The sequence below is a fragment of the Microtus oregoni genome, unplaced genomic scaffold, assembly GCF_018167655.1.
Source record: "Microtus oregoni isolate MIOR12 unplaced genomic scaffold, Mior012 000005F_ref0000423, whole genome shotgun sequence".
In the NCBI taxonomy this organism is placed as follows: Eukaryota; Metazoa; Chordata; class Mammalia; order Rodentia; family Cricetidae; genus Microtus; species Microtus oregoni.
The window spans coordinates 42,654,648-42,679,412 of NW_024543064.1; the positions used below are offsets into that span (position 1 = coordinate 42,654,648).

At 38.9% G+C, this 24,765-nt stretch overlaps 1 protein-coding gene across 3 annotated transcripts in view; it reads right to left on the reverse strand.

Moving 5' to 3' along the window:
* The window catches only part of Usp24 (ubiquitin specific peptidase 24), a 143,530-nt gene that overhangs the window by 96,005 nt on the left and 22,760 nt on the right, over positions 1–24,765 (reverse strand). For 2 of the 3 annotated variants that reach the window (XM_041651378.1, XM_041651380.1), the window contains exons 2-5: positions 15,129–15,294; positions 13,799–13,866; positions 8,667–8,810; positions 8,024–8,146 (exon numbers count right to left, since the gene is read on the reverse strand). In XM_041651378.1, coding sequence (XP_041507312.1) covers positions 8,024–8,146; positions 8,667–8,810; positions 13,799–13,866; positions 15,129–15,294 — 501 coding nt within the window. The remainder of the gene's footprint in view (positions 1–8,023; positions 8,147–8,666; positions 8,811–13,798; positions 13,867–15,128; positions 15,295–24,765) is intronic. The other variant, XM_041651379.1, reaches the window with a different exon arrangement.

A 24,765-nucleotide genomic window follows, 5' to 3' on the forward strand; every position in this document is an offset into this window, starting at 1 on the left:
ATGAGAAATCTGAAAATAAAAAAAGCATTAAAATCTAGAACATAATTTAAAAGTCTCTCAGAAATGTTTCTTAATATAAGTCTTTGACATTACTGTATATAACAATCTTTGAAGCATATACATTTAGATTTTCAAAGTCTCTGATATTATAATTTTGAAGCAACAAATCTAGACCTTTATGGGATTCTCATATCAGGAACATTCATGCATCTGGGAGCAGCTGGAATTTGTTGTTTGAGTTCTCCAAGGAATAGAATAACTCAAGTTAAATTCTCTAAGAAAATTATTTTATTTATGGTGGTTATCTAAAACAGGGTCTCAAGTAGCCCAGATTGCCCTTAAATTTGCTAGGCAATTGAGACTAGCTTAAAATTCCTTACACTCCTGTTTCTACTTCCCAAGTGCTGGAGATTTCAAGAGCACATCACAACACATGGCTGAAAATTTTATTTTAAATTAAAATTACCTAAAAAGTAGACAACTAGAATTCAGAGAGTAAAGTTAACTCCCAGATTTATCATTAATGCCCTTAAACAAGCTCTTTCTTTTCTCTTGTTTTCTCTCTTTTCATTATCTCGGCACTTGGGTCTTAGGTTTAGATGGGAAGAGATGTCACACCTATTTCACAGAGCTCATATTTCAGCAGTTAAAAAATGAAAAATTACCACATATACAAGCAATTCAAACTGTGCTAAATCATCTTGTAAAACAAAGGTAAAGGGTCATTTAAAGAATAGAAGATTTGTTTAGCAGAGTGGGGCTCATGAAAGAGCTGTAGGAGACAATAAAGGATAGTCTGAGCAGAGAGGCTGAAATGGCCAAGTCTATTTGGAGAAGGCAGAAGATTTCACTGGGTAAAACACTATGAGAAATTTCAACCAGGCTGCACAGGTGAAGGAGTTATGCAGAAGGACACGGGTGAAGGAGCTGTGCAGAAGGACACAGGTGAAGGAGCTGTGGAGAGGACACAGGTGAAGCAGCTGTGGAGAGGACACAGGTGAAGGAGCTGTGCAGAAGGACACAGGTGAAGGAGCTGTGCAGAAGGACACAGGTGAAGGAGCTGTGGAGAGGACACAGGTGAAGCAGCTGTGGAGAGGACACAGGTGAAGCAGCTGTGGAGAGGACACAGGTGAAGGAGCTGTGCAGAAGGACACAGGTGAAGGAGCTGTGCAGAAGGACACAGGTGAAGGAGCTGTGGAGAGGACACAGGTGAAGCAGCTGTGGAGAGGACACAGGTGAAGGAGCTGTGGAGAAGGACACAGGTGAGGAGCTGTGGAGAAGGACACAGGTGAAGGAGCTGTGCAGAAGGACACAGGTGAAGGAGCTGTGGAGAGGACACAGGTGAAGGAGCTGTGCAGAAGGACACAGGTGAAGGAGCTGTGGAGAGGACACAGGTGAAGGAGCTGTGCAGAAGGACACAGGTGAAGGAGCTGTGGAGAAGGACACAGGTGAAGGAGCTGTGGAGAGGACACAGGTGAAGGAGCTGTGCAGAAGGACACAGGTGAAGGAGCTGTGGAGAGGACACAGGTGAAGGAGCTGTGCAGAAGGACACAGGTGAAGGAGCTGTGGAGAGGACACAGGTGAAGGAGCTGTGCAGAAGGACACAGGTGAAGGAGCTGTGGAGAGGACACAGGTGAAGGAGCTGTGCAGAAGGACACAGGTGAAGGAGCTGTGGAGAGGACACAGGTGAAGGAGCTGTGCAGAAGGACACAGGTGAAGGAGCTGTGCAGAAGGACACAGGTGAAGGAGCTGTGCAGAAGGACACAGGTGAAGGAGCTGTGGAGAAGGACACAGGTGAAGGAGCTGTGGAGAAGGACACAGGTGAAGGAGCTGTGCAGAAGGACACAGGTGAAGGAGCTGTGGAGAGGACACAGGTGAAGGAGCTGTGGAGAGGACACAGGTGAAGGAGCTGTGGAGAGGACACAGGGGAAACTGCATACAGAAGTAAAGGCCAGGACAGCAACAAAGTGTTTTAAGAAATGGTAGTGTGGGTTTTGCATTCTAAGATAGCCATTTGCAGTTCTGATGAGAAAACAACGGCATGAAAGAACAGAAGATTGGGAGGAATTCAGACCTCCCAGGTAGAAGACTAATGCAGTGTACAAAACAGGACAGGTGGTGTGTGGAACAGAATGGCTGCAGAAGACAGAGTGGTCTCTGAAGGCATGACTGGGCTTTAAATAAAAGTATGTGTTTACGAATTAATACAGAAGCTAAGAAAACAAGATGATTTTGGCAACTCTGGTTAGCTTGAACCCTGAGATAGACGGTGATGTTATTTACTCAGAGGAAAAAGAGAGCCAGGGCAGGCAGCAGGGCCCCGGTAGGCATGTGACTCCTGAGAACTGTGTGGCAGTTAAGAGGAGATGGTTGACTTCTTATCAGGTATGCTCATAAAAGAGTTTGAACCACAAAGATAAACTGAAGCTATCATCATGAAAGTGACATTTACAGCAATGAGAAGAGAGGACATTCTGGACAAGAGAGTATAGTACCAAGAGAAGAGGGTCTGAACCAAAGCTGGGTAGCAGTGAAGGACCCAATATTAGTAAGTGGTAAGTAATCCCTGAAATCCTAATAGATGGGAAGCAGAGGAAAGAAGATCAGGAATACAGGGCCAGCCTATGGGGGCCTGTCTAAAAACAAAACAAACAAAATACACATATGTATTGAAGTTAAAGATTTAAATCTGCAAACTAAATACAAATAGGAAAAATAAAAGGAAACTAAATTATAGACACAGGAAAAAAATCACAAAGCAAAAAGAGACAAAAAGATGGAAAAGATGAAGTAACATGGAAGACAGAATGAGACAGTCTAACGTATCCAATCAAAGTTTCAAACAAAAAAGACTGACAGAGAAAAAGTAATTCACTAAAAGATAATGGCTGAAAAGTGCCAGAAGTGATATAAAACATTAATCATTGGAGGCCAGGGCCTTGATGGGAGAACTATTCCCCTGTGGGAAAAAGAGGACAAAGGAAGACTAAACTTTTCTGTGTCAGTAGTAGAAAGTGAAGAGAGGAGAATGTCTGTTGACTTCTAACCTGTTTAGTATTTAAGAAAAGCAGACTGTGTAAGTTTAAATTTCTTGACTGCATAAATTCTTCTTATACCTTGGTACTTGCCCCTGGTGAAGTACTTAAGTGGTTTTTATTCTCATTTGTAAATTAGAATAAAAGAGTACCTAACTCACAAGATTACTGTGGGATTAAATCACCATTCTTGCCACTCAGTGCTAGAAGTGTGTTAAAAGCAGCACTGTACTAGCTAATCCCTCCTCCACATTCCACACACAGGCTAGAATTACAACAAATGCTAATTTCACTGCATGTTTTGTTTTACATTGTCTCTGCTACACTACTGTGAAGTAGTGCACATTAGACTGGTAAATTGTTATACTTTTAAGTTTGTTGAAAGCTGACTCTGGGAACAAGGAGCTAGTCTCCTCCAGTTTCCTGTTCTGGAACAGGCTGGTCCCTTCACTTTGTAAAAAAGGAAAGCAGCAGACAACTAACGGTATTAAAATCACTGTGTCCTTGCCAATAACTAGAAAGTAAATTACTTCCAAGCCTGATTGCTCTACTTATCCTACAGTATAAAAATGCCTACAGTAGGAAAGAGAAGGTAAAAAGCTCATCCCTGGAGATAATTCTACTCAGCCTGGGACTTTTGATCAGGAACCCCAGCATAAACTGTTCAAGGTTTTCCCAGTCAGTTTTTGTTGGGTGATTATAAATGGCTGATTTGTTATTTCTTCTTTTACTTAGAAGCCTCACCTAGGGAGACACTCCGCTCTGCCTAGGACACTGCATTGGGAAACTCCAGTTGGCTGCCTCAGTGGAGGCTTCCCCAGTGGATTTCGGCTAGATGTCTACCAGCCCTGGTTTGATGTTATCTTCTGTTTGCTCTCTCAATTGGGTTACTCCAAGCATGGCTGATGGATGCTGTAAGGGCCCATACTGATGATATTTTGCATCTGTAGCTCCCTGGGTACTGTTTCACCTTTGTTTGCTATATATTTAAAAACTCGGTCATTCCAAACCAAAAGCAAAGTTATCAACAATAGTTTTCTACACTGTATAGAACAATCATGAGCCAAAAACTGCATAATACTACACCTTTTTTTTGAAAAGATTTATTTATTATGTATACAATATTCTTGGTATTCTGTCTGAATGTGTGCCTGCAGGCCAGAAGAAGGCACAAGATCTCATTGCAGATGGTTGTGAGCCGCCATGTGGTTGCTGGGAACTGAATTCAGGACCTTCAGAAGGGCAGGCAGTGCTCTTAACCACTGAGCCATCTCTCCAGACCATTATACTACACTAGGCAAGGAGTAATGGTTCATTATCTCCCAAACTTAGATTAATCCTGGTAAACAGCAAGTGATCAATAAATGGCTGTTAAAAATCAGACTTCTAGAGCTAATACCAATACTCCTCAAGTTGTTCCACACAATAGAAACAGAAGAAAAGAAGCATTGCCTAACTCTTTTTACAAGGTTACAGTTACTCTGATAACCAAACCACACAAAGATCCTACTAAGAAAGAAAATTACAGACAGACTAATCTCACTCATGAACATTGATGCAAAAATAGTCAAAAAATACTAAGAACAATCAGAAAAATCATCCAACATGACCGAGTAGGCTTCATCCCAGAGATGCAGGTATGGTTTAACATACGAAAATCTATTAATGTAATCCACCATATAAACAAACTGAAAAATAAAAGCACATGATCATCTCATTAGATGCTGAAAAAGCCTTCAACAAAATACAACATCCCTTCATGATACAAGTCTTGAAGAGAACAGGGATACAAAGAACATACCTAAACATAATAAAGGCAGTATCCAGCAAGCCAACAGCCAACATCTAACTAAATGGAGAGAAACTAAAAGTGGCCACTGAAATCAGGAACAAGACAAGGTTGTCCACTCTCTCCATATCTATTCAATATAGTACTTGAAATCCTAGCTAGAGCAATAAGACAACAAAAGGAGATCAAGGGGATACAAATCAGAAAAGAAGTCAAACTGTCACTATTTGCTGATGATATGATAGTATATGTAACTGACTCCAACTCTATCAGGGAGCTGCTACAACTCATAAACACCGTTAGTAATTTAGTAGGATACAAGATTAACTCAAAAAAAAAATTAGTAGCCCTCTTTTACACAGATGATAAATGGGCTGAGAAAGAAATCAGAGAAACATCACCCTTCACAATAGCCACAAATAACATAAAGTATCTTGGAGTAACTCTAACCAAACAAGTGGAAGGCCTGCATGACAGGAACTTTAAAATCTTTGAAGAAAGAAATTGAAGAAGACACCAGAAAATAGAAAGATCTCCCATGCTCTTGGGTAGGTAGAATTAATATAGGAAAAATGGCAATCTTACCAAAAGCAATCTACAGATTCAATGCAATGCCCCTCAAAATCCCAGTAAAATTCTTTACAGACCTTGAAAGAACAATACACAACATCATATGGAAAAAACAAAAACCCAGGATAGCCAAAACAATCCTATACAATAAAGAAACTTCTGGAGGCATCCTGACTTCAAACTCTACTATAGAGTTACAGTTATGAAAACAGCCTGATATTGGCATAAAAAAAAGACAGGAGGATCAATAGAATTGAATCGAAGACCCAGCTATCAATCCACACATATACAAACACTTGATTTTTGACAAAGAAGCTAAAATTATAAAATGGAAAAAAGAAAGCATATTTAATAAGTGGTGCTGGCATAACTGAATATCAACATGTAGAAGAATGAAAATAGATCCTTATCTATCGTCAGGCATAAAACTCAAGTCCAAATGAATCAAAGACCTCAACATAAAACCAACCACACTAAATCTCATAGAAGAGAAAATAGGAAGTACACTTCATTCACTGGCACAGAAGACCACTTTCTAAATATAACCCCAGCAGTACAAACACTGCGAGAAACAATTAATAAATGGGACCTCCTGAAACTGAGAAGCAAAGGACACGGTCAACAAAATAAAATGACAGCCTACAGAATGGGAAAAGATCTTCACTAACCCCATATCAGACAGAGGTCTGATCTCCAAAATATACAAAGAACTCAAGAAACTTGGCATCAAAAGAACAAATAATCCAACAAAAAATGTGGTGTAGACCTACACAGAGAACTCGCAACAGACAAATCTCAAATGGCTGAAAGATACTTAAGGAAATGCTCAACATTCTTAGTCATCAGAGAAATGTAAATCAAAACAACTCTGAGATTCCATCTTATACCTGTAAGAATGGCCAAGATCAAAAACACTAATGACAGCTTATGCTGAAGAGGATGTAGGGTAAAGGAAACACTCCTCTATTGCTGGTGGGAGTATAAACTTGTACAACCACTTTGGAAATCAGTACAGCAATTTCTCAGAAAATTAGGAAACAATTTATCTCAAGACCCAGCAATACCACTTTTGGGTATATACCCAAAGGATGCTCAATTGTGCCACAAGGACATGTGCTCAACTATGTTCATAGCAGCATTATTTGTAGTAGCCAAAACCTGGAAACAACCTAGATGCCCCTCAACTGAAGAAAGGATAAGTAAGATGTGGTACATTTACACAATGGAGTAAGTACTACTCAGCGGAAAAAAATAATGATGTCTTGAAATTTGCAGGCAAATGGATGGATCTAGAAAAAAAACATATTGCGTGAGATAACCCAGACCCAGAAAGACAAACATAATATGTACTCGCTCATAAGTGTCTTTTAGATATAAAGCAAAGAAAAACCAACCTACAATTTACAATCCCACAGAACCTAGACAAAAGAACCCTAAGAGAGACATACATGGATCTACAGAGGAAGAAGACAAAGACAAGATATCCTGAGTAAATTGGGAGCGTGGGGGTCACAGGAGAGAGTAGAAAGGGAGAGGGAAGGAAGGGAAGGGAGAAGAGAAAAAGTATAGCTCTAATCAAACTTCTATTCTATTAGGATAATAGACACCTTTCCAGCATGTACTGGCTTTTTGGGAACCTACTCTCTTTGGACGGATACCTTGCTCAGCATCGATATAGTAGGAAGGGCCTTGGACTTTCCCCAAAGCAATGTGCCTTACCCTCTCTGAGGATTGGATGGGGATGGGGTGGGAGGGTTTGTGGAAGGGATCGGAGGAGGGCAGGGAGTGGGAACTTAGATTGGTATATATAATGAAAAAGATAGATTGTTTCCTTCTTTAAAAGAATTAATTATTTTTTTTTAAGGAGAGACACTTTTTTTTTTTGTAAAAGATACCTTTCCTAGCCGGGCGGTGGTGGCGCACGCCTTTAATCCCAGCACTCGGGAGGCAGAGGCAGGCGGATCTCTGTGAGTTCGAGACCAGCCTGGTCTACAAGAGCTAGTTCCAGGACAGGCTCCAAAACCACAGAGAAACCCTGTCTCGAAAAACCAAAAAAAAAAAAAAAAAAAAGATACCTTTCCTAACAACTAAAATGGACTTCTTTCAACTGTTTGAATTAGAGGACTATTTAGATTATGCACTTCTTGTTGGTATAACGTTACTGCCACACTGCAGACCTATCAAAAAGACATTGGGTCTGGAACTGTAAAAACAAAAGTTTAAATGCTTGTGGTGTTTGCAAGACAATTCTAGATAACACTGATGACAAGTTGTTTGGTTTTTTTCAGGTAGAATTAGTTATTTCAAGTAATTTCTAATGCTTTACTCTGAAATACCTCTAGAAAAGTGGGATATCAATTAAACTGTAGTTCTGATAATCCAATATGTAAGGCACTGAAGCAATTTCTTTCACCAAATATAATTTCAGATAAAAAAATCTTCATAACATTACATAACAGCTATATGAAAACATAAGTCATTTAAGAATTCTCAGTTCTATAAATCACATAAAAATATATATCTGTATTTCCAGATGAATTTAACTCTTCTATGCAAATTGTTAGTTTTATAGCACAGAAAAATTTTCAATATATTTATGATTAAAAGGGTGAAAAGAAACTGAATTTACCTTTTGGAACGTAGATACAGGTGAAATAGCAAACATGTTTCCCTCTCCAAACACCTCTGCCCAATTCCTCTGAGACACTTTCATTCTGTTTTTAAAGTGGTATTCATTATCAGGATTGAAAGCCTAGATTCAAAGAGAACAGAAAAATATTACCTACTTTTATAGCAACATATTAGCATTAGAAAAGAAGATAAAAATATAACACTGGCAAAACTCAGGCTCTGGGTAGTTCATGAGTGAAGGACTGGCATGGTACTAGCAGGGTGAGAGCTCTGACTTCAGGCAACACCAGCATCCCTGAGTGGCAAGAGCTACCTCAGGTACAGTCAGACGACAGAAGGGGAGACAATGAAGTTGAGGAGAAAGCTGAAGAAAACGCACAACCCTCTGGAAATGTGTTTAAAATGGGACTAATTGGAGTCATCAGGGAAAACTGCTGAAAGTTCGTTAAAACTAGAGAAGCCTTTCTTCCGAACACGATGCCTGCTCTGCTTTTAAGCTAAAAGGCAAGGACTCTGTTGGCTAAATTCATATTGTTCATAATAAAATGTCATTTGTTATTAATTACAAGTGGAAGAACAGCAAATTATCATCAATTAAATCAAAACTAAGAGAGTAGCACTTCATTTTCAAGATACTATACCATTGTAAGCACGCTTAGGAGACCAATGGGAATTGGATCCTGTTTTATTCTCTCTGCAACCAATTCTATCAGTAGCATCAACATGTTGTAGATTCCTTCATGAATTTCAGTACCCCACTTGTGAACAGCACTTGATGTCAGAAGCTACAAAAAGAAAGGGGGAATCTAGAGTTTCACTTGGACAATAGACAAGAAACACAGTTTATCAAACAAATTTCAAGTGACCAAAATACCCTTTTGAATGCAGATAGCTTTAAGACCAGTAACCAAGATCCAGTTTCCTTAGTATCTCAAAGTCATTACAAAGTTTTGTTTTGAACTTTAAATTCTTTATATCAAAACAGCTTGTTCAAAAGCATTTTTTTTCATGGTGTCTCTATGTAGTCCTGGCTGTCCTAGAACTCACTATGTAGACCAGGCTGGCCTCAAGGTCAAAGAGATCTACCTGCCTCTGTCTCTTTAGTGCTGGGACTAAAGACATGCTCACTCATGCCTAGGATTAAAAAGACAATTTTTAATTTGCTCTTCTGTTTTTTGTTAGACTAAGTAACACAATCAAGCAGAAGTTTGACATCTATTGTGGAAACTACTTACTGGTTCCTAACTGCTGTGATCTTCAACAAAGTTTCGAATTCTCAGAGACACTGTTTTTATTATTATATTACAAATAATAAAAACATCTCTAATGAGTGATGTTTCTGCTCAGCTCACTCAAATGTTACAAAGATCATAAGATTTAACAAACATGGAAGCACTTTATAAATGTAGGTATTATAAAATGTTGATAAGTTGTCAATATTAATCAATGGAACTGGAATCTAAGATATGGATGATGTTTCAAGGATTCAGACATATATTTAATTCACATTTTTTTCACATCTCAGAAAAGGGACTGTATCTTCCCATTGATTGGCTAAACAATAACCCTCAACATGAACAAATTTATAAATAGTTAATTTGCTGGACCTTTATTTCCTTTTTTGGCATGTGCAAAAGTAATAGTTAACTTTTTAAATGGCTAAGGAAATCTAAAACAGCTCAAAATAATAAGATATTGCAATCTACTGTCTTTAGGCATAAATATCAAATATGTTTTATTTGGTTTATCATATAATCAATATCAAATATGTTTTAATGGTCTATCATATAATCAGACCATTTCTTAGATTCATTAAAAATAAGAGAAACTGGACCCTTCAATTCTTCAGTCCTCAGGATGTCTAGTTCAAGACTAACTGCCAGATCAGAGAATGGGAAAAAACAACGGCTGCCCTTAAATGTCTAGAATGGATCCATAGGTATTTGTTTGTTTAGTTAACTAGTGCTTTCTTTTTTCATTGTTAATGTTTTGGGGATCTGGTGTTTGATTTTTGAAACTGGATGTATCAGGTCATGATAGCCTCCAACTCCAAATCCTCCAACTTATCTTCCCAAACACAGGTGTGTGCCACCAAGCTCTCCCTAGTTCCATGTTTCTGGAAGATTTTCCTTTAGAAGGAAAATACTGTGCAATAAAAACTAACTTTCACACTGAAACCTGAAAGAAAAAAAAAGCCTGGACAAACCCAGATTTCAATAGTTAGAGAGGGACTTCAGTTCTACATTTTCAAAACACCAACCACGTTTACTGTTGGTTCAAATGAGCAAAAATCCAAAGACTACATCTATATAAACTGGTGAGGCATTATCTTTTTTTCCCCAAGATTGGCTATATAGTGTTCCTATACCTAAAAATTACACATTAAAATGTGATTTCAACATTAAAATATACCACTCTATTGTCATCTTTCATTCTAACATGAAGTTCTTCTACCGTCTAAAAGAGAGACAAGCAGCACCCTGTATAGAAGACAGGCACTGTAGCCAATCTGAACTGCATTTTCTCTGGCAGAAGAAGTTGGCTGGAAGGTAATAGGTCAAGACTACAGAAGACAACAAAGTCCCTTTCCGGTCCCTTCTCCAGGCAGGCTATCAGCACCCTATCATCTAGAAACACTAGAGGCAGGAAAGCCTCACACTAGGAAGTACTAGAGGAAGCAGCACCAAGTGGATTAAATCTTGCCAAGTTTTCTGGAGGCACACACAACTCTACTACTCTTCTGACTTAATCAAAGAAAGCACACCTAATGTTAGGAAGGAGAGCCTTCTCTGCAGTTCTAAACTATGAGAAAATTTAACTTTTGGGAATTCATACAATAGAATCACACAATTCAGCATATCTGTGCTCATGATTTCAGACAAAAACAACCAACCAGATTTGACTGTTCATTAACGTGCCATTATCAGCTAAGGGCATAATACATCAGCTCTCCCAAGCAGCTCTATTCTGAGTTAGATTATTACACACTGAATATGAAACTCACTCAGAACTTCCTGGATCTGGAGCTCCTTGACCAAAAGTCTGCTTTCTTTCTTAAAGATTTGTTGAATGTTTTATTTATGTGCATGTGTGTGTCTGTGTGTATATCTACAGGTGTTTGTGGGTACCTGTGGAGGCCAGAAGAGGGTGTCGTGTCCCCTGGAGCTAGAGTTACAAATATTTGCCTGATGTGGGTGCTAGGAACCAAACTCTGGTCCTCTGCAAGAGCAGCAAGAGCATTTAGCAGCTGAGCAAACTCTGGCTCCTAAAGGTTGTTTTTTAAACTATTAAGATATTTCCCAAGACTAAATAAACATGCATTTCTTTCTCTGTAAACATAAGATCATACTATGACACATGTCAATGTATGCTAAGGAAGTCTGCTACTTTTAAAGTTATAATATATTAAGAGCATGTTCTATTCAAAATTATAAAATAGTGAACAAATTCATCTAAAGACAGACCTTAATTTAAATAATCTCCACCCAAATGATATCTTAAAAGAGATTTATTCCTTTCTTTCAATGATTAAACCATTTTTGTTTCTTAAATTAATATTGTTATTATTTAAGCCTTGAATCAAGGAATGTTTATACCAAAGAGCAGATGGGAATAACTGTTTTACAAATAGATCATTTGTGTCATCGAGTTTTAAGATAAATACAAACTTCATCCATCTGTAGTTCTAGTGACTAAATTTGCTTATTAGACAAAAATGAATGCAGAACGCTAAGTACAAGACACTGGGACACTCATTCATCTATTTAGCTAAGGGCACAAGCACTTGTTTTTCTGCTAGGGAAGCAGCAATATCTACAGCACAGTCCTTTCTCTTGTGAGGAATAAGAATCAGGTCCTGAACTGAGAAATAAGGCTGAGTCAGACTGCTTTTTAGAAATGCTAGCCTGTGGTCTCCTATTTGCACTTTGAAGAAAACTGCTGTCTAAGAGATGTGACAGAAAGAGGAACAAACCTATCACCCTGGTTTTGACAAGAGATGTTCTCATTCGTGTCATTTTTTTTTTCAGGAAGAACAAACTTTAAGTAGTTTAAAATACATTTCTATCTTAGTAAAACAATAAGCATAATGATGCCTGAGCCTTAGGTGTGTGCGGGGCTTGTGTTGTAACTGGGCTCTATAACTGCACTTTGATTGGTTTTCTGTAACGGTCTCCATCTGCTGCAAAGAGAAGGGGTGAAGACTGCACTCATCTGTAGGTCTAAGAACAAATATGTAGAAGGTAGTTAGGGATTATGCTGGCTTAGTAAAGCGGTAGTTGTAGGTTCTCCTCTAAGAACCATGATATCACTAGCTCTGGATATCTGGCTAGGTTTCCAGGACCGGGCATGATATCCCTCTTGAGTATTAGAGTATTGTTGGTTACCATCAAGATACATGAACAACTACTGCAACCCTTAGGGTTATAATACCATGCTGGTCATTGTTGTGGGTTATAAGTATCATAGCTGATTGCTTCCCTCCTTAGGAAGCTTGCATGGAGCTTTCCACTAGAATAAGAGCTAGTCTTTGGGGAAGAGGCATTCAGGGGGCCTTTGAGCCCTGTATCTTAAGTACATAGTGTTTTCTTCAATAGGGACTTAGCTCCATCTGTGTAGGATGCTACCAAGGGTAACAGAATAGCCTATGATGTTTTGAACAACCCTGGGTTTCTCATGTCTGGTGTTGGGATTTCTGTTAGATTGTCTAGGGCTTTTGAGGGGAGCACTGTCAACTCAGATGGCAAATTATCATTTAAACTATATGTGCATATTTATATACCAATGCCTGTCTATTACAGTTTTTTTTTTGTAGGTTGAGAGTATACTTTTCAGACATCCTTACTCTCTTCCCTCTTTCTTCTGTATCTCTTTCCTCCACCTCCCTAATTAGAGGGGTCAGAAAGATTCTAAGAGTCAGTGAACAGGGAGATAGCTGTAAGACTGTGTCTCCTAGAAATGTCAGAAGTTACACCACAGAGTCTTACCACGTGGCTGCATAAACTTGAGCTGAACAATAGGCTGGCGACAATAGACAAGCAAACATGAAGAAGGTGGAAACTCACAAGGCTGCAACCCTGCACAAAGACTACAGACAACTACAGAATGCTAAGAGCAGGAGAAATAAGTCTTCATCAAGGACCAGCACATTAATTGGTTACCTAGTACCAAATGGTCAGCCCTGAAAACATATAGACTGAGCAAGTCCGTCCATCCATCCATCCATCCATCCATCCATCCATCTACACACACACACACACACACACACACACACACACACACACGTATATAATAATTTTAAAAAGAGGCCATGAATTTGAAAGAAATCAAGGGGGAAGTACAGGAGAGGGTTTGGATAAAGTATAAGGGAGATTTGGAGGGAGGAAAAAAGAAGGGAAATGATATAATTATATTATAATCTCAAAAAAATAAGAATTAAAAAAATGAAGTAGCTCCTATTTGTGTAATGAATACTAAATATTCTAAATGCCACAACCTTTATTTTACTAAGCTACATAATAGCCTATTATAATTAAATTAATCTATTCTTTAACCATTAAATATTAGGAAGTAAGAGTTAACCAAAGGTAAACATAAACAAATATAATATAAGTAAATTACTGGTAACTTTCAAATTCAAAGCTTATTTCATATTAGAGAATTCCTCAGTTGAAGAAGATTCATGAACTGATTTTATGTATAAACATCTAAAACTAAAACCAAAAGTTCAGCCACCTTTGCTTCTACTAGCAATCAAATCAGCACATTTCCTTACCTTCTTGAAAGCCTCAGGCATACACCGCTCCATAAATCTTTTGCAGTTCTCATCAGACTCTGAAAGACCTTGGTTAGATAAATAAGAGGATATGATTTGTGTAGATTTAAAGTGCTTTTTGTAGACACTGTATGTTTATTCAAATTCAATCAAAGATCTTTATCACAAAATCATGTTTCTTAAGCAATTATTAAAAGCAGATGCAGACATTTGCTAAAGTAGCAGGCTGAGAAATAATCATAGCATTCAGACACTAATTAAAACTGAAATGGATGGTCTTATGTCTCCATGGCACAATAACTTGCGTGACGTGATAAAACAGCAGCAGTTACTTTCTAGTCACTAATTGCCTAAACGGCTATTTATAAAAGCACAGATATTTGAAACAAATGCCCAAGTTACTCTTTTCTAAAGCATGTAAATGAACTCTATGTAAATAAAATAAAGAACTGTGTCTGGCACAACATATACAGCAAGTAATGAGTGCTAAGTGATTGGAAGAGCCTACTGTAAAAGTTAGTCATAGGAAGAATGCATTGCTTTTTAAATTTTTGTTTACATTTGTTTCCTGTGGGGGTGGAGTGATGCATGTATATGGAGGTTGGGCGGAAAACTTAGAGGAATAGGTTTTCTCCTTCTACCATCTGGGTCTCAGGATTTGAACTCAGGTTGTTAGATTTGGAGGGCGTTTACCCACTGAGACAACTATCTCCCTTGGGTCCGAAATGCTTTTTCTCTCTTAAACTTAGTAATGAGTTTTATCACTGGGAATACTGATAAGCAGTTCTATTTTTCAGAACTCCTGCCTAGCATCCTAACAGTGTTGGGAAATCAATACTAAATGGACCATAGATGTCTGTTGGGATTAAATCCAAGACTAGTCAAAATATTTCCTTTGATGCATCTTACATTTAATCATGTTTAGTAAACTATGCATTCTTCCCATCTCCTTTGCCCCTTCCTTCCCTTTCTCAGGGACCTGGCTTCACATATGCTAATGAAGTGCACTATCAGAATTCTTCCTATTTAAAAAACAAACAAACAAACAAAAAAAAAAACAAAGCCCTGATTGAGCCCAAATTGAAAGTGCTCCAAGCTTCTAGGGAGAAGTTAATTTTAGCCTCCACAAAGCTCTTCAATTGTATTACATATAATCTTATACTCTACTGGAATTGAAAAAAAACAGCTGACTTAGTTAAAGCTCTTACCCCACAGGGAATGACAGAGACTGAGAAAATAAACGGTCTGACCAAAATCACACAGACAACGGCAAACACAAAAATGAAATTTGTCCCATAACAACATCTGAGGTACGAAAGTGAAATCTTACCAAGTCTTGCTAAGTACGTAGATGCCAACAGACATTTGCCTAGTGATTCTTCTCGCTTGTATGGGATAGACCAATGGTCAGTCAAAACGCGGCTTTCCAATTCATACAAATTTGTTGTAGGGAATTCAATTCCTTCCCCTGAGCAATTTCCATTTTCATCATTCTTCTGAAAAAAGGGGATGAGTATAAAAACAAATACTCCAGTTAGTGACCTCTCCAAATACTCAGAATTTAACATGGAACAGACACTTGGTCCTTGGTAATTATGCATACCAATAGTGTGGACTCATCTTTCTCAAAATGACAACTTCACCAAGCAGCAGAAATTCTCAACTTATCATTCTGATATCGCCTCTCTCTCTCAAAGGTTATCATTCTCTTCAAAAATAAATTCCCATTTTCTCATTATAAAATATTAAAACTACCATCATTGTCAGCCACGCTGCTTAACTTTTCTAATGTCAAGGATAAGCTGGAGGGAGGCATCTAATCTATTTTCATCTCCCTGCCTGACAAAAATTACTACTAATGCCATAATTGGAATCTCAGAGTCCTTACTCCCCAAAATGACTGCTCTTACGGTCATGACTGAACTTTACATTTACACACCTTTAAACCAATGACCATGTTTCAATCTGTACCCAATACTTCTTAGGAATAGTAGATCTTCTGCCTAAACCTCTTTAAAAAAAAAAAAAAGATTTTCTTTCCTTACCCATGTCCATCTGTAGGTCTGGTTCCTCCTATCGGGCTCCTCCTTCTGTACATCCTCCCCTTCTTAGCCGCCAACTACGTAAGTCCCTCAAGTCTCAGTGTTGGGCCCTCTTTTATGCCAATCTGGGTGATTTATCTGCTATCCAAATCTCAATTATGACCCACAGATAACTCATAAACTTCTTTTGGCTTATACAGTTTTAAACATGTGTGTATGTGTTGATTATATGCATGTCCATGTGCGTGCCCAAGTAAGACAGAAGAGGACACTGGATTCCCCTGAAGTTACAAGTTGTAACTCATGGTACTCCCAATGCGGGTGGCAGGAACTGAAGCCTGGTCTTTTGCAAGGGCAGCAAGTACTCTCTAACAGCTGCACTTTCTCACCATCCCCAGATGCTTCATAAATTTCTATCCCCAGCACAGATAGATCACTCTTCTGACTTGCAGGCATCTATTACAATCCATTTTGTGTCCTAAACCAAATTCATGTGTTTCTCCTTAATTCCAGTCCACTTCTCTGGTTTTCCATCCTGGTAAATGGTACATCTGTCTGGCAGCAAATCAGAATCCAGGAAACCATACTTAACACTTTGTTTTCTAATCTCCATCCTCGAGAGCTAATAATTATGCCTAAATTCCTTCCTTCCTCTCAGATCCAGCACCTCTGTTTCCATAGCCACCTCCTAGCCCACTTTACTCCTGAATTTAACATGCTTCCTAAATGGTGTGGGGAGGGGTGAGAAAGAGAAGACCCCCATATAGCTTGCCACACTGATCTTAAAAAAGCAAAAATCTAATGTTAACCCCAAAATATTTAACATCCTTAAAATCAGTTCTGAAATGTTCTTCAAGGCCTTGTGAATGACCAATCTCCTCTCTCCCTCTCCAGCTTTCTGTACTCTAGTTTCTCTAGGACCTACCAGCTTCTTGAGAGGTATAATACAGTAACACTTCTGGTCTCACCAATGTGCTATTCTCTTGATCAAAAGTTGACAGTTATTTCCCTTGGCCTTGAAGTAGAGTGAGGCTTTGTATTTCTGGCTTCATGTTCAAGCGTAAGTCAGGAAAAGGGAATAATCCTCTGGACTCCCAAGATACTATGTACTGATAAATTCCAGGAAAGAAAGAGGTAACCTACATGTGCCCTGTCCTATAGCTTCACTTGGGCCCACCAGAGAGCCAGGCCTCGAAAGCCAGGGAAGGAGCTTCCAGATTCCAATGTCTGGTCACCGTCAGTCTTAAGTCTTTCAGCTGAAGTCCCAGACGTCACAGGACAGAGATAAATTGTTCCACGGGGAGAAGTCTAAGGCTATTTTCTGCAGAACCAATGTGCACAACACTGTTTTATGCTACTATCTCCTAATTCATCTTTGTCCTCTTAAGCCTACTTGACTCCCATACTACTTAATTCTTTTACAGAAGACTCTCTGAAAGTTCTAAATGAGGCTAAAATTCACCCAAAAATTTCCTCTTGCCATTCTGAAGCCTTTCCTTGGAGCACTACTCACAAGTGTAATCTGACATTTATTTATGGCCTTTTGTTTGTTTGATTTGTTTTGAGACAGAGTCTCACTAGGCAGTTCTGGCTGTCCTTGAACTCACAGACATCCATCCACTTGTCTCTGCCTCCCAAGTGCTGAAATTGAAGGTATCACCACATGCCAGGCTAATTTATGAATTGTTTGCTCCCACCAAGACCAAGCCCCATGATGGCACAGACCTTACTTATTACTTACTTTTGATCAGGTTTCATCTCCAGAGACTAGCGCCTAAGTCAAAGCCGGCCACAATAAATATTGTTAAATGGGAATAAGCCCATGCAAACAAAGACAGAACCCTTAACATGCCTTTAATTTTCACCAGGCTAATCTCTAAGCAATCAGAACCCCAACTGTCTAAAACCTACTAGGTTTTTTTAAAACCTAGTTTCAATCACTCCATAATTCACTAATTACAAATAATAAAACCATTCCATTAAAAACACTATAACCTCAATAAAGGAAAAATCCCACAATTATAAGACAAAAATGATAAAGCACAAGAAAATTATTTTCAATTCCATATCAGTAATATCTAAAGGATTCTAAAAGTGTTTTCCAGGTTTAGAGCTGAACTAGTATGGCAGTAAGCAGAAAGGCAATTAAGTATAAAAAAATGTAAATTGGGCAGTGAAAAATGAAGGCAGTGAGTTAAACAGATGAGAATCATAATTAAAAAAAGCTAGGCGTGATGGTGCACAGTTATAATCCCAGCAGCACTCTGGAGAGAAGGTGGTGGATCTCTGTGAGTTCACAGTCATCCTGGTCTACATAGTGAGCTCCAGGATGGCCAGGGAGAGACAGAGACTTTGTCTTAGAGAGAGAGAGAGCCAGAGCCAGAGCAAGGGGAGGGGGGAGGGGAGGGAGAGACCTTCTTATTCCATGGATAAGGTCACTGTTATCAAAGTGAAAAGAGCTCTGCGTGGTGACGCACACCTTTAGTCCCAGCATTTAAGAGGCAGAGACAGGCAGATTTCTGAGCTCAAGGCCAACTTGGTCTACAGAAGGGAGTTCCAGGACTGCCCAGACTACATAGAAATACCCTGTTTTGGCAGGCGTAATAAAAAAAGAAATCTACAGAATGGGAGAAGTATTTGAAAATATGAAAAGGTACTTAATTCTAGAATACAAAAGAACTTACAACTCATTATGCAATTTTTAAAAAGGCAAAGGATTCAAGTGGACATTTCTCTAAAGAATATTGATGACTGGTACATAAAATATATTCACCATCATTAGTCATTAGAAAAATGCAAATAAAAATTAAAAGATATTATTGTTCCACAAGCCTTAGGGTAGCCAAAAATAGGTAAAAGTCAGTATTGGTGAGGATGTAGAAAACTGGAACCATCATATATTGCTGGAAATATTATAAAATGGTCACTTTTGCAAGATAATCTGGAATTTTCTCAAAGATCAACTGTTATTATCAAAAGACCCAATAACTCCTCCCCTTGTTATATATCTAAGAGAAATATATACAAAAACAACACAAATGTTCACAGGAGGATTATTAAAAGTGGGAATTTTCTAAATGTGCATCAAAACTCATAATTTAATATTATATTACAAAGTTATATCCACCAGAGGAGTATTCCCCCTAGAAATAAAGACATGGATATTGTTACAACAGGAATGAATTTCAAAACATTATGCTAAGTCAGAGAAGTCTGACATGTAAGTACACATACTGGACCACTCTGCTTCTATGAAATGTCCACAAGAGGCAAATCCATTGCCATACAGGACAAGTTCGTGGCTGGTAGCAGATGAAGAGGAAGGAGGGTGGTAACTGATAATGGGTATTACTGATGATTCTCTTTTGGATGATGAAAATATTCTGAAGTGGTTGTGATGGTATACACAGCTGTGTGCACAGATACTTTAGAGGGCAAAATTTATGGCATGTGAATTATATCTCAATAAAATCATTAGCAGAACTAATAAATTAAGAGTAGTGATTATAATCGCTCAACGAAGAATTTCAAAACAGAGTTGAACTTTATGACCTGTAATAAACTATAATGCCTATGGCCATAAGACAGTTTTAAAACAGTATTTTAAAAACAGTGATTAGGGTCTGACTAGTGAAAATAGCATACAGTCTTCTAAGCAGTTAACATTTTTGTTATAAACTAAGGAGAGTTAAGATGTGTGCATATGATCAAGATATATGATATATGTGTATGAAATTGTCAAAGAATAAAAGATACTCTTAAAAGGGAGAGAAAAGCTATGCAATGCATGAGTGCAGCTCTGCGCTTTGAGGTGGCTGCCACCAACACGGACACAAGAGTTTCTGGGGGAGGAAACCATGGCAGGGACCCACATCTAGGTTGGTTTAATATTCTGAGTCATCAATTGGGCCTGTTTTGGCAAAAATGAGATATTGAGCAAAAGAAAACACACAAAGGAGCTTAGAATTGTCCTACCTAACACAGTTACTAAAAGACAAAAATATGAGAGGCATTTAAGAAAAACTCAGGAATGTAATATATTATTTTCTTATTAGACAGCAAATCTAAATGATAAAAGTAACAATTAGTTACCACTCATTCTAAGTTAATTAGAAATACTTTACTGAAAGCCTGTTATATTAAGGCGCTTAATAGGAGGGAGCAGACACAAAAGCAATTCTTTCTTTACAGAGCAGGAAACATACAAGTTGAGGAAATGGGCTAAAGGTGGGGTAAGCAATCCTAAGAACTCGCGGTCTGCCGGGCAGAAGACACAGAGCACATTTCAAACCAGGAATACTTTATTTTTCAGAAGTAGCAACATCTCAGTGTTTTTAGCTTTTTAGTTTTTATATGACATGAAGGGATACCTCATTTTTAAACACATTTCCTTAACTCCATTAAAACTGAAAATCATTTATTTAAAAAAATATTTTTTCCAATGTTTAATAAGCCCAGCATTTGGTAGAGATGCACAGTTCTAATACTAAGGCAGAGGGGAATAGCCTCCCAACAACTGAATGACCCCTTTAACTGACAAAAAGCATTAATGATATTAAATCTGTATTCAGTTGTCTAGTAGAACGAAGTGCAGATGAGCTCATGTATACATTATAAATGTTTGGAATTAAAACCAAAGCGATTAACACTGCTGCATACACATACATCTTTTTTTTTAATAATTTTTTTTATTGCGAAAAGAAGAAAAAAAAAACATAAACAAAAAAACAAGTTTCCACCTCCTCCCAGCCTCCCATTTTCCTTCCCCTCCTCCCACCCTTCTCCCCCTCCTCCCACCCTTCTCCCCCTCCTCCCACCCTTCTCCCCTCCCCCCACTCCTCTCCCCCCCCCTCTCCAGTCCACAGAGCTGTTTCCTGAACTTGCAACTAGCTCATTACTATAGATACGAAAATATAAACAAGGTCTCATCCCCATATTTGTTAGAATCGAACACTAAGGCAATGAAAAAAGTTGTGATTACAATTTCATCTGTTTATAAACTGTCCAGACCAAAATACACTATTTTCTTTCTTATGCTGCCACTGTGTAGTATGACTCTTCCACCCGACGCCTGCTAGTAAAGAGATAAGCTTCGATCTGACCAGTCACTGAAACACATATAAAGATTACTTGTATTAATGGAGAAAAGACTGAAAATGTTGCTCCAAGTTTATTTTAATATTAAGTTCATTCATTTTTTTAAAGATTTATTTATTATGCATTCAATGTTATGCTGGCATGAACATGCAGAAGAGGGACACGCCAGGTCTCATTACAGATGGTTGTGAGTTACCATGTGGCTTATGAGAATTGAACTCAGGACCTCTGGAAGAGCAGTCAGAGCTTTTAACCTCCGAGCCATCTCTTCAGCCCCTTAAATTCACTTATTAAGCTATCCTATTAACAAGCAACGTAGAAAAAAAACTTCCAAATTTCTAACCACATATAGAAAAGTGGCAAAATTTTTCTATGACTTTAAATAATTTATCTATAACTCAAAGACTACTACATGTCAATGGCTTAAAACATAAAAATCATTAACCTTTGATTTCAAGTCACTGATTTACAAAAACTTTCATAAAATCTTGAGGTTGTCCACTTTACTTATAAAATATTTTCCTTACAGATCTAATATCTGCTATTTCCGGCTACAGAAATAATTCCTGAAATACCACTTCAGGGAAAAATTAAGTGGATGGACAAATCAGGATAGGCAGCCCCCAAGCCAGCACACTGTCTCAGGTTGGTTTAAAACTGTTTTCCCAGAATGCCTTTTCACTCAGTGTTCTATTCAGTAAGTTTCCTACAATCACTGACATTTTTTCTGGTCCCTGCATTAACCCCTGATGGTTATCCATGTACTCAGAAGTTATCTAATTCAAAGGTACATACATATAATTTCTTTCTTTTTTTTTTTTTTTGAGACAATGTTTCTCTGTGTAACAAACAGTCCTAGCTGTCCAGGAACTAGCTCTTATAGATCAGGCTGGCCTCAAACTCACAGAGATCCACCTGACTCCTGAGTGCTAGATTTAAAGGTGTGCGCCACCACTACCCGGCCAAAGGCACATATGTAATTTAACCTTTAAAAGCTCAGGAATAGGGGCTGGAGAGATGGCTCAGCGGTTAAGAGCATTGCCTGCTCTTCCAAAGGTCCTGAGTTCAATTCCCAGCAACCACATGGTGGCTCACAAACATCTGTAATGAGGTCTGGTGCTCTCTTCTGGCACCAGAATATTGTATATAAAATAAATAAATAAATATTTTTTAAAAAAGGAAAATAATTTTAAAAAAGCAAGCTCGGGAATAAAGCAGCTCACAATAGTTGCGTTAGTGCCTGGGATTGATGGGCCTTCAGTCTGAAGTTGGCAGGAAGAGGAACAATATGTCAAAGGAGACTGAGACCAACTGAGATGAGAGCAAAATGAGTGAGCAGCAAGTAAAAGTAGCATATCCAGAGAGCTACAGACACACCCTAATTCTGAGCAAACAAACAGGGATCAAATCAGACAAGCTACTCACCCAGACTCTCACTTCTTACAGTTATTTGCCTAATAAGTCATTCATGTGTTTAGAGTATACAAAATATTGTTATGGCTAGGAGTGGTGGTCCATGTCTTTAATCCCAGCATGGGAGGCAGAGGCAGGTGGATCTCTAAGTTCGATGCCAGCATGATCTACAGAGCAAGTTCCAGCACAGCCAGGGCTATAAAAAAAATAAAATCTTGAAAAATTGAACCCCCCCCCCAAAAAAAAAGTTATGGCCAGTGAAATGGCTCAGCGGGTGAAGACGCTGCCAAGCTTGACAATCTGAGCTTGATTCCCAGGTCCCACAAAGTGGAAGGAGAGAATTCACTCTTCCAAGCTGTCTTCTGTCCTCCACACATGTTGTAGCATGTGAGAGCGTGTGTGGAGGGGGGGGGAGGAATAGATGTAATAAAGAAAACTTTAATTAAAAACAAAAAGCTTAAGTCCAGTCCCCTCAGACCTAAGGCATACATAACAAGTTCCTCCCTGGACAGATGGGAAGGTGAAGTTTCCAAAGTACCACTCTAGAACCCAGGTAAATGTCTTTATAAGGAGCAAACAAAGTGCTCAAGAGATGGCTCGGTGGTTAACAACACTGCTGAGTACCTGGATTTGATTCCGAGCATTTACATAGTAGCAGCCCACAATCTTCTACAACTACCGCTCCAGGGATATGATGCCCTCTCCTGGCCTCCACAGACACCAAACAAGCAGGCAGTACAGACATAAATGCAGTAAAACACTCATACATGCAAAATAAAATACTTAAAAAAAAAAACAGTTTAAAGTGCAAACAAGATGGACATGGTGGCTCATACATACAGTGAGTTTCAGGTCATCCTGGTGTACAGAGTGAGACCTTGTGTCAAAACCAAACCAAACCCCCCCCCCCCAAAAAAAAACCCACAAACAATAAACTGGAATTTATAAAATGATGCTACAGGCCGGGCGGTGGTGGCGCACGCCTTTAATCCCAGCACTCGGGAGGCAGAGGCAGGCGGATATCTGTGAGTTCGAGACCAGCCTGGTCTACAAGAGCTAGTTCCAGGACAGGCTCCAAAACCACAGAGAAACCCTGTCTCGAAAAACCAAAAAAAAAAAAAAAAAAACCAAAAAAAAAAAAATGATGCTACAACCAAGAGGCAGGCGGATCTCTGTGAGTTCGAAACCAGCCTGGTCTACAAAGGCTAGTTCCAGGACAGGCTCCAAAACCACAGAGAATCCCTGTCTCGAAAAAAACAAAAAAACAAAAAAAAAAAAAAAAAAAAAAAGAAGAAAATCTCATTTCTTCCAAAGCACCAGTTAAAAAAAAAATCCCCACAAAACCTAAAACTTAATTTTTTTTTTTAAGACAGGGTTTCTCTGTAGCCTTAGGGCCTGTTCCAGAACTCACTCTTGTAGATGAGGCTGGCCTTGAACTCACATAGATCCACCCGCCTCTGCCTCCTGGCATGCGCCACCACTGCCCGGCTAATATAATATTCTGGATAAGAGGTTATCTAGCATCGGCAGCTGGCACTTGTTCTTAATTTTGGTGTAACTTCACTTTCTAGGTATTCCTAAAATGTGGATTCTGTCCCCACCACTTGCTAACTTTGTGACTCTAAATAAGGCCCTGAACCTCTCCTGTGTGCCTTAGTTTTCCTCATTGAGAAACGAGGAGTAGGATAAACATGCAGAAGAGACTCCAGGCAGCAAGCTGAGGAGCCTACAGGAGCCTTTCTGCAGGCTGCTGGTAAGTGCCTCTCTCAGCTGGACTCCTAGTCCTGGTGTCCTAAAGTCACTTCAAATGTCCCCTATTCTGCAGGCACTAATAGTGATGCCTGGAATCTGCTTCATTCCTCCCTTGATGTAGGAGTGTCTTCTATCTATCTGTTGCTTTCATTGGTTAATTAATAAAGAAAACTGCTTGGCTTGATAGGTCAGAACATAGGTAGGCAGGGAAGACAGAAAAGAATTCTGGGAGAAAGAAAGCAGAGTCAGGAAGACGCCATGAAGCTCCGGCCCAAGATGGACGCAGGTTAGAATATTCCTGGTAAGCCACCACCTCGTGGTGCTATACACATTAATAAAAATGGGTTAATCAAGATGTGAGAGTTAACCAGTAAGAGGCTAGAGCTAATGGGCCAGGCAGTGTTTAAATGAATACAATTTGTGTGTTGATATTTTGGGTGTAAAGGTAACCATGCAGGAGCCGGGTGGGACAAAAAGCAGGCCTGCTCGCCTCATCACTCCCTCCTTCCCTCTATGGTGGTTTGAATGAGAACAGTCTCCACAGGCTCATATTTGAATGTTTGATTCCCAGTTAGGAGATTATTTAGGAAGGATTGGGGGTGTGGCCTAATGGGGGTGGACTTTGAGTCCAGCCTCATCTACAAGAGCTATTCTAGGACATCT